The following is a 15,409-nucleotide window of genomic DNA, read 5'->3' as shown; positions in this document are numbered from 1 at the left end:
CAGGACTGGAAAATCTTTTTTGCACAGTTTGATATCCTAGCTGCCAAGAATTGCAATTTTTCCAATCTGTTCTCTCACAAAGAAATTTCACTCAGCTACAGATTGTTGGGTGCCTACAAGATAAAGGCAAATGCCAAGCAAAAAAGGTTACAGCTGTTTCAAAAAGGAGACAGATCTAAGCCTTGACCTAATGCTTCACATAAACCAGTTAGAAATCTCATGGTAACGCTTTATATTTGCAAAGCACTTTGTTTCTGATAGTTTTGCAGCATTTTGAAAATTCTTCCGTATTTAATCTGGTAACTTGCTGAAAAAGGTACATTTTACCACATCCATTTTTCAGACATAAGAAACTGTATGGACTAAAAAAACCCCAAGACCATAGGAATCATATGGATCTCACATAGTCATTGTTTTTTTTCTTTCCAAATTCCAAGCATGCATTAGTCATGTAGCATGTTTGAGTTTTTCTCTTGGTGTGCTGCTCTTCAATTCAGAAACTGAAAATCAAAGATGGACATTGATGTTTTAGCTGTCACTTGTGTCTGCCTGACCTCTGAAATGCCCATTAAGAAGCTAGATGTTCTAAAGCACACTGCTTTATTGTAATAGGGTTGGAAAACCAAATTAGCAAAGATACTGTATTATTTTTCTAAGTGCTGCTATAATCCTGCTGAGAAATGGATGGGTCACATGAGAATTTTCATGCCTCTGCTCACTTGGGAACATGCATAACCAAACTCCAGGTTGCCTCCAAGTACATCTGCCCTGGGCAGTGGAACGTGATGCAGATATCCCCAAATTAAAACTTTCCTGAGCTGGTACAACCACATTGCTCAGTGAAGTGCTGCAGAGATACTACTTCAGGTTTGGAGCCAGTATTGCTGTTTCATAACCCTTACTGCCCATGAGTTAATACTCACTGACCCATCAGCACTGCCTTCTCTTACAGCCATGTGTCACACCAATGCTGTTACATCACTTCTGTTTCCAAACCTGCCAACAGCATCTCCAACCCCTCTGTCACACGTTCACTTATGTAGACACATACTTGCATGGGACCTTCTGAGGCCAGGAGTTGGCCTGCCTCAAAACCAAGCAACAGTGGTAGAAAACAGTCGCCTTGCTGGCTCACTGATTTGGGAAGATCATCTTTAGTAAGAGTTTCTGATGTCATCAGTTTCTATTCAATCACTACCAACAAAAATTTTCATGTTCAGGTTGGTTTAAGGACTTGAACATTGCAGATGTGAGCACCTGTATGTAACACTGGACTTCAATCATCAGTTGTGCAAACCAGGATCATAAGACACTTGGGCTTTCATTTCTTCTACAATGTGTTAAACCACATGCTGTCAGTTGCAACTGAATTGGAAAACTGAAATGAATTTCAGGACTATTCAGAGTGCCTTGTCATAGTATCAAATTACAAAAAGACCCCAAGCCATTACAGAGTCATAGAAGATGTACTATATATACACCTGTGTCATGGTTTGAGCCCAGCCGGTAACACAGAATCACGCAGCTGCTCGCTCACTCCCCGCTTCTTCCTCCCCCGACTCCCGGAGGGATTGGGAGGAGAATCGGAGGAATGTAACTCCCATGGGTTGAGATAAGAGCAGTCCAGTAACTAAGGTATTACACAAAACCACTACTGCTACCACCAACGATAATAATGATAAGGGAAATAACAAGGGGAGAGGACACAACCACTCACCACCTGCCGACCGATACCCAGCCCGACCTGAGCAGCGATCTGGGCCTTCCGGGTAACTCCTCTCGGTTTATATACTGGGCATGATGTGCTGTTTAGTGATTAAAATTATTACAAAATAAAGGTGGTTTAGGCGACAATAAAGGAAAAAAAATAAATAAAAAATCTGTTACCTCCAGAAGATCATTTTGTTCCTTAGTAACTTTTTCTAATTTCTTCAATTCTCTTAAGAGCTGTCTTGCTCTCTGAAAGACTGAGAAAGGTTGCATTTTCACCCCTGGCAGCCGTAGTGCTTCTTCATAGGACTGTATATTTACAATGGCCTTCTGCATGGGACCAACATGGTCAAGTATAACCTATTAGGATACAGGATAGAGGATGGACATGATACTGAGTTGGAAAAATCAACACTGAAAATTTATATCACTGTCATGATGTGCAAAAGTTCTTTCTTGTGTGTTTTCCATTTAAGGAGGAAGAATATTTTGATCTTGGAACAAAAAAGTGAAAGTCTATAGTGAGGTTATTTAAAGCAAGACAAAGATATAACTAGCATTTATGATTTTGTCTTTTCTGCATATACATTCATACAGTTTGCATAGGGACAAATAAAGGGTCACATTCAGATTAATTACTACTTACTAAGCATGTCATTTCAGTTTAAGATGAGGAAGTAGATTAACATTATGTTCCAGAAGAAATATTAGTTTATTTTTGCCATATGATGTAGCCATTACAAAATCATTCTCTGGATAACAAAGCTATGAGCAGTATGATGACATTTTTATCTCTCCCCTGATGTTGAATCCATGCTTTTTGCATTTCAGTTAGCTAACAATGTGGACTGCATATGGTATAGAAGAAAAGATACTATAATGCTTTGCTTTGCTTCACTCAAGCAGAGAAAGGAAAGCCACCCAGCCAAGGTATCTTTGCAGTGAAGTTGCGCTTGACGAAATGGTTATGACACAAGTGACTCCAGCCTTCACTTCCAGAAATGTCTACTAAATTTTGCCTCAGGTTTTTGAAAAACAGGGTCTGATTTTCAGACTTTCAGATTACTTACAGTTTGATGTATATCACTGTAGAGTGATATGCAGTGTCCCTGAAAGTCAGGTCATAAACTTTCCAAAAATAGAGACACCCAAATATGGCAGGTATGTCTGACAACATGTGCTTAAGTTACATTCTCGAGTTCATTACGGGCATGTTCTCATTAGCACTTTAATTTAACATGTTTTCGTTCAAACCTTCTTGAAGGGATCTCCCAACAGGCCCACCTTGGGATTTACGCTGAGCAGTTATCTTGGACCATGCAAACTGTATTCATTTCAAATGAAGCTAAAGCAGAAGATACTCTCCAGAAGAGCCTCTGAAGACATCCAACCACCAATGGATCCATTCTACAGGATCAGTCCAAAGTAAGCCCCCAAGACATGTACAACACAGATATCAGGTCCTCTGCACCAACTGTTTTGCCCTACCAATGTGCTCCTCTTGGACTGCACTACTTGCTACTGTAGAAATATGTAGCTGAAATCATGACTATAAAAATACTTTTAATCTTTGACCAAAGTATTAGAATTTGTCTGATATTAACATTTCAAAGTCATATACTAAAAACAGGTAAACTGCAGTCACAAAACAGCCTTATGCTTATGAAAGCATATTTATGCTAATTTATGAATAAATATATAGGGAAAAACGTCCATATAGGAGTTTTCACAGACCTGTCCATGTTTAAGTTGGTCTTTAGGAGAAAATTCTAACAGATCTTCAGATGACAGGCTTGTCTTCATTTTGACAATGTCCTTCTCAAACACTTTCATGTGAGATTCGATGGCATCCAATTCCTAGATTTTGGGAATAAGAGAGTATTTGTAGATAGTACAAGTACCAAAGCCAGCCTGCATTTCTGCCTTTCACTTACATTTAAAAAGAAATACTGAAAAACAAGTGCAGCATATACAAGATATGTGAATGGATGCTATCAAACAAAAGGCTAGTTATTATAAATTATGTATCATCATTAACTTCTGCAGGAATCAAGTATCTAAAGGCACCTGGTCTGTTTTAAACCTTGAACACAGAGTTGAAATATCCTTGAAAAGTCACATTACAAATTACCAGTAGTGACAAGACACTTTGCAGTGGTGACAGTTATCAGCATAGGAAATGTCTAAATACACGCTTGCAGCTTCCTATTGGAAGAGTCTTATGTCACATGGAAAATGGATCCACATAAAGCTCAGCTGCTGTGAATTCTCATGGAGTCAGGGTCACAGAATAAATTAGGTTGGAAGGGACCTTGGGACGTCTCTGGTGCTCATCAGAGCACATTGTTTGGGGCCTGATCCTTTTGATAGTTGCATATCTCCTGGGATGGGGACTTGACCCTCTCCTTTGGGCCCCTGATCTAGTTTTTGACCAATCTCACTGAAACAAAACCAAAACCAAACAAACAGAAAAAAAGATTCCTTTTTAATATGTAGATGGAATTTCTTCTGTTATCATTTGGGTCTGTTACTGCTCATCTTTACTCTGTAGACCCTAAGAAAAGTCTGGCTCTATCCTGTCTATAGTTTCCCATCATGTAGTAGCAGACAGCAGTAATACCCACCCCCTAGCTTTCTCTTCTCCAGACTGAACTGACCCGGGTTTCCCAGCCTTTCCCCCTACACGGCATGCTACAGCCCCACAACCACCTTGAAAGCCTTCCTGGACTCACTTCAGGTATGTCTATGTCTTTCAGTGGGAAACCTAAAACTGGGCACAGTACCCACATATGGTCTCTCAGGCAGCCCAGGATGCTCTTGGTCTTGTTGCAAGGTCACGCTGCTATGCCACGATCAACTTGTTGTCCACCAGGACCACCAACCCTTTGGCAAAGCTACTTTCCAGCTGGTTGGCCCCCGGTCTTTGTTTGAACACGTCCCCGTCCTGGGTGCAGGACTTTGCATTAGTCTCTATTGAACTTCATCAGCACACCTTTTTACCTGTGCAGGCAATATAATCCATATTTCATAACATATGATGAAGCACTGATAAAAGGCACTTCTAGAACACTCAAACTTACGTCAGCCACATGCTGGATCTGTGGAAGAATCTCTGCTATCTCATGCTGCAAAATTGCTACTTGCTCATCTATTTCATTTAGTTGTTGCATTACACTATCTGTTTCAAAGATGGGTGTTAGCTCCTCCAGCTCCAAGTAAACACTGTGTAGAACATTTTGCTTTTGCTCCGAGTCTTCCAAAGCCATCTGAAGACAAAATAAGAGCTTAGTTTGATTCATCAATGGTGAACATGAAAGTTTCACAAAGGTTAGGACCAAAATGAATCAACTTTAATTTCCTATATGTCACTGACCACTGCTATACTCCCAAAAGCTTAGTTCAGACCAAAACACTTCACTCTTAAGGGAACTGAACTGCTGCGTCCTGCAGGCAGAAAACTGGCTGATGCCATGATTTTAAGGGAATCAGTTAGATAAAGTAAGTCTACATGAGCATGACAAAAGGTATAAAGAGGAAGATTAAGTCAGAGAGATGACCCACTACAGAAAAAGTATGAGATCCTGGAGAAGATTCCTCTCCAGCTCCTATGCAATGGTCAGGCTGATCCCAAGTACATGAGCAAGACATGTCAGCCAGACACCTGAAAAGGGTTTTCTGCACACCAGCCTGCAGATAGCAGATGTAACAAAATGCTCCAGAAAGCACCTGGCCAGTTGTGCATGATGGGAAGATTCTTCCCATCTGCAGCTAACTGGATGAGCTTTTGGATTAATTACAGTGAATGTCTTCATGAAGAACAAGTGAGGGTTGCAAGAAACACATGTGATCCACTTGTCCCTGTGGCATATGAAGGAAAGGACTGAATATGTATCTCAGCTCTAATGCAAGCCTTAGGTGCATTTTCAAATCCACTAATTTCCCAGATCAGAACACAAAATACTCCAATTCACAAATGCAGGGGACAATAAGCTTTTGTCACAAAAACGCTCACAGATTTTAGACATCACGGTCTCCTGATTGTGGCTACATGCTCTGTAACGTATCAGTCCAGAGCAGTCAGCTACTTCTTGTGAGGAATTCTTACTAGCTTTAATACAAAAATCTATGTTCAGAGCACCAACTGTCTCTTGGTATAAGCCAAGGAGTAGATGTATAAAAAATTAAACTTCAAATGTGGAATTTCCAGAAATCCTCTTGGCACTTGCCTAGCCCTCATGTTCCCTGTGATATTACAAACATTTGATTCATGAAATTACCAGTGAGAACTCCTTTCAAGATAGAGAGAAAACAGCCTTCCAAACCACAGTTTACTTCAGTTTCCATCTAACACACAGACATTAAAACACCACTTTACCCTTTTTGGATTACATACACACTATACAGAAAAAAAGAACCATATATATTCAGGCAGTCAAAACCAATTACAGTCACAAAGTAGGGTAACAGAAGACAATCACACATTTCAGCACTTTCACAAGATAGATACGTCCAACACCAAAAAGTATCAATCTATATTTCATGAGTGTCAACTATTTTTCACTTAAAGGCTTTACTGAAAATGGTAAATTATTTATGTTACTAAGACTTAAGAACACAAAATTGTGTCTCTGCAGAGCAACCCGTTCTAACAAGACCATATATCTGCATTGACACTTACCTGAAGGTCATCAGTATGTTTGTGTAAGCTTTTTGCAGAGTCACTTTGAGCATCTGCTCTTAGCAAGCAGTTGGTGTTTTCTAGCCAAATTTTCACATTCTTCAGGAGTTCATCATATTCTTCCATCTTGTTGGCAGCCTAGAAAATGACAAAATTTTGCACAGAAGCATAAATGCACTTTTATTCGCGGTACAGGATAAATGCATCTATGGACAAGACTAAAACAAAAGAGGATGTGTTTTCATCAAGCTCAATTTAATTAGTATGGTGAAATAAAGATCATATTTTCTCTGAAACAGTTTCATGATTTCAGGGTATTTCCTCTAATCAAAGCTAATTATTGGATGCATTGTTGCAATTTATATGGCAACGTTAACTTAATAGATAGCCCATTGGCAGAGTTATAGAGAACCATCTTATCACCCGCCCAGGGTCATGAATTCCCCGTGTTAACCCCCATCAGCTTTGGTGCATATCTGGTCTTTTGGGGTTGCAGCTGGAGGCGATGTTTGCGAGTCCAGAAACTGAGCTACAATAAGACAACAACACGCCTACAGCAGGCTTTTGATTCTTTTGACAGCCTTTGATGATATTTTATGAGAAGACATTATTTGGGGTTTTTTTAAGATGCGATTTTTTTATTATACTTTCACAGTTGCATCTACCTTGTTTAAAATGGCAGTTCTGCGCTCGGCAAGTTGCGAGACCTGTTGGTACTGCTGAAGGGGGGTCACTAAGATATCCATCAACTCCTGTGCATGGCAGGAATTCTGCTCTACTATATCATGCACTTCTGCATCCAGTTCATTGAGTTTGTAATGCCAAAGGTCCAGCATATCCCAGATTTGCTGCATGGGGAGAGAGAGGAAATGAAAGATAAGGTTAGGCAAACAGATAACAGCACAGTTATTTGTTCTTCATGTGGGGCATGTAGAATTGCAAAGATTTCAGAACTGGTATGACAAGAACAGAACATGCTGCATCTACTGGCATGATTCACAGTTGAAAAAACCACGTATTTTACTGTGAGAAAGAATTGGTAAATATTCACCAGCTAAATGCTTGCTTTTACCTCTCCTTTTACAAATGTAAAATGAATGCAGGGCCATTTTAGGCTCCTGCTAAATCAGGCTCTGTAGAAACAATCAAAAATCTTTTAACACTCACAATTTTTTTTATTTTTTTTTTTTTTTGCACGATTACCTTCTGAACTTCTTTGGCTTTTGCAATGTTTTCACTCTTCTGTTGTAACATCTTTTCAATAGCTTGAAGGCCATTGTTAATAGTTTCTGCTTTTCTCTTCAGCACATTCTGAGGAGAGGTCTGCAAGATTTCGAAGCTAACCTGTAAAGAGAAAATGACAGGGAAGATTACAAAGATCTGCTTGTTTCTGTGCACCTCCTCACCAAAATTATTCAAGTTCTTTTTAACTTTCTCTCAACGAGTCGGTTAAAACCTCAGGAATGGAATTACATTTGCAGGAAGAAGCGTTAACGTGAGCAGGTTCAATGTTTACATGTTGTTCAGTAATCTCCTCTCACTTAAAAATAACTGTTCAAGAAATTCAATCTCTGAAGAAACAAACAATAAGACACTACAGCTCCTTGAGGGCTTCACATTAGCTGCCCTTGTTAAACTAATCTGTAACAGAGTCTAATCATGCTGCATTGTGGAAAGGGTCACATTTAGATTCATACTGTAAGAAACCCAGAATGACACCTGTATGTCTCATCTGACAGCTATTTCTTCCAAGTAACAAGGGAATATAGAAGTGCATCAAGGTATTATGAATTTCTAAATATAGAGATTTAGTAACAAAATAAAAGGCTCTCAGCCCCATGAAGTATGTGGAAATTAATTGTACTCTGCAGAACTCCACAGAAATGAAAAATCAGTCACTGGAGGGCCTGATTTTTTATGTAAATAGAAAACCTTTCAAGTAAGTTGGAGTAATTGCCTCAGCACGGAACTGAGCAACACAGTTACTAGGCACCAGGACTAGGCAAAGTGCAGGTAGTGAGAAAGTTCTTGCTCTTGGCCCAGAGTTACATCTTTTCTTACTAAACCCTGCTGGCTGTAAGGGTCAACCAAGCACCAGGAAATTGTTAAATTGTGGTAAATTTTTTGTGTGCTGCAGCCCTAGGATTCGTGGGGCATAAGCACATAGAACAGCTTTATGCTGCACTGATGCAAAGATGTCTAGTAGTTATTCTGGTCTGATGCTCCCTGTACATTATCCATTTTCTGGGAAGAGGAATCTAGATCAGTAATTAGTTAATAAATTACTTATCCATTTTATTTCTTAATTTTATTAAAATTACTCCTTATTTATAGATTCCAACATGTAGTCTCAGACCAATATAATAATACCCATAGTAAGGTATTGTATTGATAAAATCGTATTATCAAAATGAATATATAGCAAAAAGAACTACAGTGCTCCTCTCAAATACTCGTGTTTATACAGAAAAAGCTATCATGTCCAGGCTGTACGTAGTGTCTAAGGCTCTTCAGAAGAAGGAACTCATGACTGTAATCACTAAACACTTGATCATTACTACTACCCTGGAGCATATGAAACATGAAAAAATACTGATGTCTGTAGTGCTAGTTTCCAAAATAGAAGAGAACCATGTAGAAGTGATACAACAGCTGGAAATGAGAAAGCAGACCAAGCACTGACTTCATATCTTTCTTCAGAAAAAATGCTGCATCTGTCAACACTCTGGTCATCAGCAGGGTAGGATTTTCATTTCAAGACTTCACACTGGGAGAAATTTATTATTTCGGGTTTTTTACATAAAATTCATGGCATCAATACTACCACTTATTTTCATTTTTAGGCCAGCAGGTTTAGAGGGAGGCAGAATGCCATCAGAATTCAATTAAACACATGCTTGTATTTCCTAGTACGTAACTAAACTGACCTCCAGTTCTACCAGGATTTATTTTGTTTCCTAAATGGATTTTCAAAATTTTCAAGACAGTTTGTATTGTTTTCCACTACCTAAATGTGAATATAAAATGTTATCTAGTTTCCAGGATCAGTTCTTTCACTCTGACGTGTAATGTGTACATTGGGATAATCTTTTATCTCAGTAAATGAAACAGCAAATAACAAAAAAACCCAAACAAACAAACCCAAAGCAAACTGTTTTACTTCCTTTCCCCTTTTCTCTCCTACTCAGTTGTTGGTTCTGAAAAGACCATTTTGAAATAGATACTACAAAGTTAACCAAATTAATAAGCTGCAATGAATAAGTCTCTAAATATTTAATGCAACATAAAATGAATGAATAATCTCGTAGATACTAACAAGTAACTGGATTTCAAAATTGTTTTATTAAACTTTCAGATTTCATCAAATTAACTGAGATTTAGCCTTTAAAATAGGCATTAAACTTATTATTTCTGAAATAAGAGAACTAAAAGGGTTTTTTTTTCTTTTTAAAAGTAACACAAACAAATAAACAAAAATTATCATAATTATACCAGGCTAAAATTTGACCCCAAACTTATAGCATGACTGCATTTTCCTTTAATTTTCCTTCCAGTTAACTGTTTATACTCCCCATAAATAGAAAACACTGCCAAAAGCCGATGCAATGTTAGTCAGTGATTTAAATTCCCTGGCTGCTTTTAAAGGAACGCAACCATGTCCCGAGGGGTGGTATAAAGAACCATGCCGTGATACCCTACCACATGTGCAAATTAGATTGAATTTCTAATTTCTAAAGTCCTCTTTTAACTCAGTTTAGAAAATATCTTCTCAGTTAAGCTATATGAGCTTCCCAATCAGCTCTGACTACTAGTTCAGTTTAAGAATCAGACTGGATAGAAGACAGCATCCATATCATATCCAAGAGTTTATTGCTAGTGGTTCTGCAATGCCTCTTCTTAATGGAAAAGAAAAATATTATGTTCATGCTGTTTGCTGTAAGGTTATTCTGTAGAGGAGACAGTTAACATGAGGAACCTCTCCTCACACATACACTTTTACAGAGAGGAAAGTGCAAATGAAAATAATCATGTTTCAAGTTGAAATTTATAGTTACAACTTTCATCAAATACTGCTGTACTTATTTATACATTACAAAAACATAAATATTAAAATTGCATCAACAATTACCTTCTCTTCTAGGTCTTGCAATACTTTCTTGCAGTCCTTCAACTGTGTTTCAATCTCTGCAGGAACTACTGTATGCAATTCAGAATATTTGATCCGGAGTTTCTCCATGAGGTCCTTTAGAGTTTGACTTTCTTTACCAATCACACTCCGAACCTCCTACAAAATTAAGAATAATTCACCAGTTTCATCCAATTTATACTGAGTGCATACGCATGTGTTTATATGTACGTATGTATATATATACACACACATACATATTGCATTTTATATTTCCTACCATGATTATGGTTTGGAAAAGTTGGGTTTTTTAAATTCGAGCCTAATCTGACTACCTCTGCAAGCAGATTAACTTTGAGAAATACTCATTTAACCAAACAATGCTTTTCAATCTGTAAGAATTAATTAAACTTGATAGTACTCCAGGTCAAGCAACTGACGCACTGATGTTTATTGAGAGGTATAGCAACGTAATATTTGGAGTGCTCCTATGACTAAATGTTAACCTCTGTGCTCTCCCTTTTGCCAAAAGTGCATTTTCTCTTTGAAAGATGTTTAATAGCCAATGTTCATTCCTTCATTATTATAAACAACACAAAGGCCACAAAAAGCAACAAGTTTCAAGCTGAAGTGTCTGCTTTCAGGCAATTATGCAGAACAGCACAGCAGGCTCCTTTCAAAACAGTAGTTTCCAGTTCTGCAAAAAGAATGTAGGTTTTATGAGATAAAAGAAACTTGAACAACTGTTTCTAGGCCTGTGGCCTAGAAATAAAATTCGATCTAAGTCCTCTTGCAGAAGGAATGAAGGAACTCATTTGTTTTGAAGGTTTTCTAGAATTTCAAGTTGAAAAGTTCTGTTTGTTTGCTTTATGGTTCCTTTTCCCAGTGCTCAGCTGTTCGAGAAACTCAAATTTTAAGTCAATTATTAGGGAAAATGATCCAAAGCTCCTACCAGACAATGAAAGACATTAAAATTAAATCCTTCGCTTTTTCAGTCAGGGATAATAGTAATCCATTAACTCCTTGTCTTCACTTGGGAATCTTTTCCCTCACACAAATACAACACACAGAAGAAATATGTAAGAGTCTGAGATTGATTTATTTCCTGTCATCCCAAGGCAACTGGGTCTCAAAAGCATGAAAGAGCCGTGAGCCTTATTCTACGTTAGAAAAGGCTGCTGTTGTCAAATGACCCAATTAAGATTGTGCCAACATTTATAGGGGCTTATAGATTCCCTGACTTGAATTTGAAAGAATCAGTTACAACATTAGTTTCCAAAACATAACATGTCTCTGCAAACTGGTTTCTGTATACAAATGCATATTCAGATTTCACAGACTATTTAGCTGGAAAGCAGATGCTTGTCAAAACTGTCCCAATCTTTCTCCTAGGGGACTAGATGGTATCACCTCCCATCTGCATATTCATCTATGTTAGTGAGTTAAAACTTCACCTCTCTAATAACCTAGATTTGTCATCTGGAAAGGAAATAGGCATTTCCATTCAAAAAATGCAATGGAACCCCAAATAATGTTACAAATTTTATAGAAGCTAGGTTTTCTTTGGAAGGAGGGATGAAATTGCAGTGCAGGTTTTGGCTTTGCTTCCATTATGGTGAGCACAAGGCACTTGCCTTGGCGAGTCGGTGGGAGTGTGATATAGGCAACCTGCCAGGCCTCCTCATACTTGTACTTCAGCCATCGTCCTCCATACCAGAGAGGCTTTAACCGCTTGGCTTGCTTAATTGGAGCACATGTTTCACATTCATGAATAACATGGGCAATAGTGTCCATTGTTAAGTCCACCCCTCGATCACGAGCCCATCTATATGTTGCATCTCTGCCTTGATAGCCTGAGGTGTCATGGGCCCACCGGGCTAAGAAATAATTCACCCTTATGTTGTCAGTCTAAGTCCATCTGAGCCACCTCAATCTTAGCAGCTCTATCCACTTGTTGGTTGCTCTGGTGCTCCTCAGTGGCCCGACTCTTGGGAACATGAGCATCTATGTGGCGTACCTTTACCACCAGGTTCTGCATCTGGGCAGCAATATCTTGCCACAGTGCAGCAGCCCAGATGAGTTTGCCTCTGTGTTGCCAGTTGCTCTGCTTCCTAATGCTGTTTGCATTAGGTAAAATTAAGGAAATTTTCAATTCTTTCAGCTGAATCTTCTACTGTTAAAAAGATATCATTTAACGGGATTGCTGCTAACATTTGCTTATGCCAGTTGATGTAAGGAACAGGAACAAGGTCTAACTCACTTTGGAGTGAGTTTTAGGTGCTCAGAGTAGCACAGTTTGGATGCAAGGGAAAAGACCAGGCATCAAGCACTTGCAGTGGTAACATTTCCTCTTGGATACAAAGAATTCAGTAAAAGAGTAGACCGAATTCTAAATTCTAATTCTTGATAATTTTAAATAGAAATTCAGCCCTTTCAGACAAATCAACAAGGTTTTGCCACAGTGATGCTGGCTCATGGGTTTTCAAATGTAGTTAACATATCTCTCTCATCCTAACCCCTATAATAATGCTCATATCTGCCACCACAGTCTTTGGCTTCTGTACTTTTCCTAGTCCTTAGCAGGTTTGAATAAATAAAATTATAAAATTCTATTGTCAAAAAGATAACTCCAATATAATTAAAAATATTTTTAATCAAGATTAAAAAATCGAGACAGTTACAGTAAAACTAGTTTGAAATAAATATAATTAAAATAATAAATAAATAAACCCATATTCAGGAAGTGTTAGGAATAATAGGATTTCATAAAGTCAAGAATTCAAAGAAGGAGAACAAAAAAAATAGTTAAATGACACACATGCATAGACTGGGTTGCTCGTGGTGGAGACTGCAGTCTTGATCACAAGAAGCATTTACCAGGTTAACCCCTGATATGGGACACAAACCCAGAGCATCTGAAGTGGCCCTGGCTAGGTATGAGATGGGGAAGGGGTATAGGACATAAACTAAGCAGTCCTTCCTAAAAGGCATGCATCTGCCTATGGATCAATCTGCAATCTGCAGAGTTCTGTGCCTGCCAGTTGGACCACATAGCTGGAGAGGGACAGAAACCAAGGACATGGCAGAGACAGTTATGGTCTGCTGAGCCAACTTCATTCTCTTTAAGTCAAAGCCAGGCTGGACAGAGCCTTGGGCGACATGGTCTAGTGTGAGGTTCCCTGTTCATGGCAAGGAGGCTGGAACTAGATGATCTTAAGGACCTTTCCAACCCAAACCATTCTATGATAATGTGCATGTGCCTCTGTACATACTTCGCCACTAATTTTGTTTAAAGCAAATTCAAGCCCCAGCATAAAAGAGAACATATTCTGAATGTCCCCACACAGTAACAGAGCCTTCACCAACCTCCAGTTGTCCTGGCTTTCCAGAAGCACCTTGTAGTAACACAGCAGCAGTCTGTAATGCATTTGTCACAGCACTTATTTCTTCAGTGAACTTGTTCCTCTGTTGAATCTCAGCTTGTACAGAATCCTTATGGTTCTGGGTCTTTTCATACAAACTATGACAGATTTCCAGCAAGAATATATTGTTAGACTCTACACTAAATAGGAGTAATCAAAAAGCATACTTAATAGAAATATTTAAAAAATATGTATCCAGAACCATATTTGTCTGTATTTTAGAATTATTTTCCGTAACAAATCTCTGAGTTTCTCTCCCTTATTATCTCATTTTCTTCAAAAATGAGACTTCAGATATTGCTAAGCAAAGTATGTTTGGTAGACCAAACCAAATAGCCTGCATATTTAAACTGCAAACAGCTCAGGTTCTCAGAGTCTGAAGATACTGGAAGAGCAGAAGACATTCACAAACAGGCAAAGAGAGGGCAAGTACAATCAAAGAAAATCCGAGGCAAATTTCAAACAGTAGCACTCACTTAGTAAGCAAAAGTTGCAGCATTGCAAAAAGTAGGTGGTCTGATTTTCATAAGACTGGAAGACCCACATATCTAATTCAAGTTCACAAAAGCTTGGAGCCTCCAAAATTGATAATTGTCCCTTCTGATTCCTACTACATTTAAAGATAAATTGCAGCCCAGACATGCTATGGTCAAGCTCATCTCTAACTAATACCTCTCAATGCCCAGGCGGGAGACAGCAGATGGGTTAGATGGAGCATTAGTCTGACCCAGGAGGGAATTCACTATCTTTTTAAGTGCATTACAAATTTCATATATTCTTTAATACCCAATAAAACACTGTGCTTATAAGCAGTCCTATGTCATATCTTCAATAGAAATTTCACACTACTTACTTTTTACAGCGATCCTGCATTGCCTTTATCTCACATAAAGCAGGAAGGGCAGCTTCTGCCTCAGTATTTTCAGATGTATTCAGGATGTTTCTTATTCGGTGAAGAAGTAAGAGTAAGAGGAGCTGTTGCTGGTTGACGTTTTCCTCAAACGAGTTCACAAAATCTAGTAATTCTACCAGTTCCTCTCTGGTGGCCTTTTCTTTCTCTTTAAGACCTTCTGGCTGCTCTTCCTGGAGCTTGTCGAGAATTATTGTTTCTCGTTCCAGCTAAGTAAACAGCATGTCAAAGCATGAGATTAAAGTGCTTTTATTCTATCACTTTAAGTTACATTATTCACTTACTCATACGCATGACCAACTACTGGGAATTACATAGCCAGAGAGCTTGACTCTCTTAAGTGTGCCAAAACATTTGAGTTTACTCTAACAAAGCACATAATCCCACACAGAGTAGTTCTGGGTCTAGAGAATTCGTGCTCCAAATATGCCCATCATTTCTGTATCTAAGTTCAAGAAGGGCTGGGGATAAGTGGCTGATCAGTGGGAGAGAAATCATGTTCTACACTGACCTCAGCCCCATCCCTACCACATTCTCCCAAATTTACAGTTTGTGGAGCAACT

General features: G+C 38.6%; 1 protein-coding gene across 1 annotated transcript in view; it reads right to left on the bottom strand.

The window, feature by feature from the left end:
• LOC104405773 (nesprin-2-like) overlaps positions 1-15,409 on the bottom strand; it is a gene marked incomplete at its 5' end in the record, with an annotated part of 148,639 nt that overhangs the window by 82,784 nt on the left and 50,446 nt on the right. Inside the window, 10 exon segments of the mRNA XM_010014581.1 lie at positions 1,888-2,070; positions 3,445-3,567; positions 4,791-4,976; positions 6,389-6,526; positions 7,054-7,236; positions 7,592-7,732; positions 10,518-10,673; positions 13,881-14,034; positions 14,790-15,055; position 15,409. The exon segment at position 15,409 is cut by the window's right edge and continues 224 nt beyond it. Coding sequence (XP_010012883.1) covers positions 1,888-2,070; positions 3,445-3,567; positions 4,791-4,976; positions 6,389-6,526; positions 7,054-7,236; positions 7,592-7,732; positions 10,518-10,673; positions 13,881-14,034; positions 14,790-15,055; position 15,409 — 1,531 coding nt within the window.

Source organism: Nestor notabilis, unplaced genomic scaffold, assembly GCF_000696875.1.
Source record: "Nestor notabilis isolate BGI_N333 unplaced genomic scaffold, ASM69687v1 scaffold2365, whole genome shotgun sequence".
Lineage (NCBI taxonomy): Eukaryota > Metazoa > Chordata > Aves > Psittaciformes > Psittacidae > Nestor > Nestor notabilis.
Note: the sequence above shows the minus strand (reverse complement) of the source record. Positions and strands in the feature narration are given on the sequence as shown.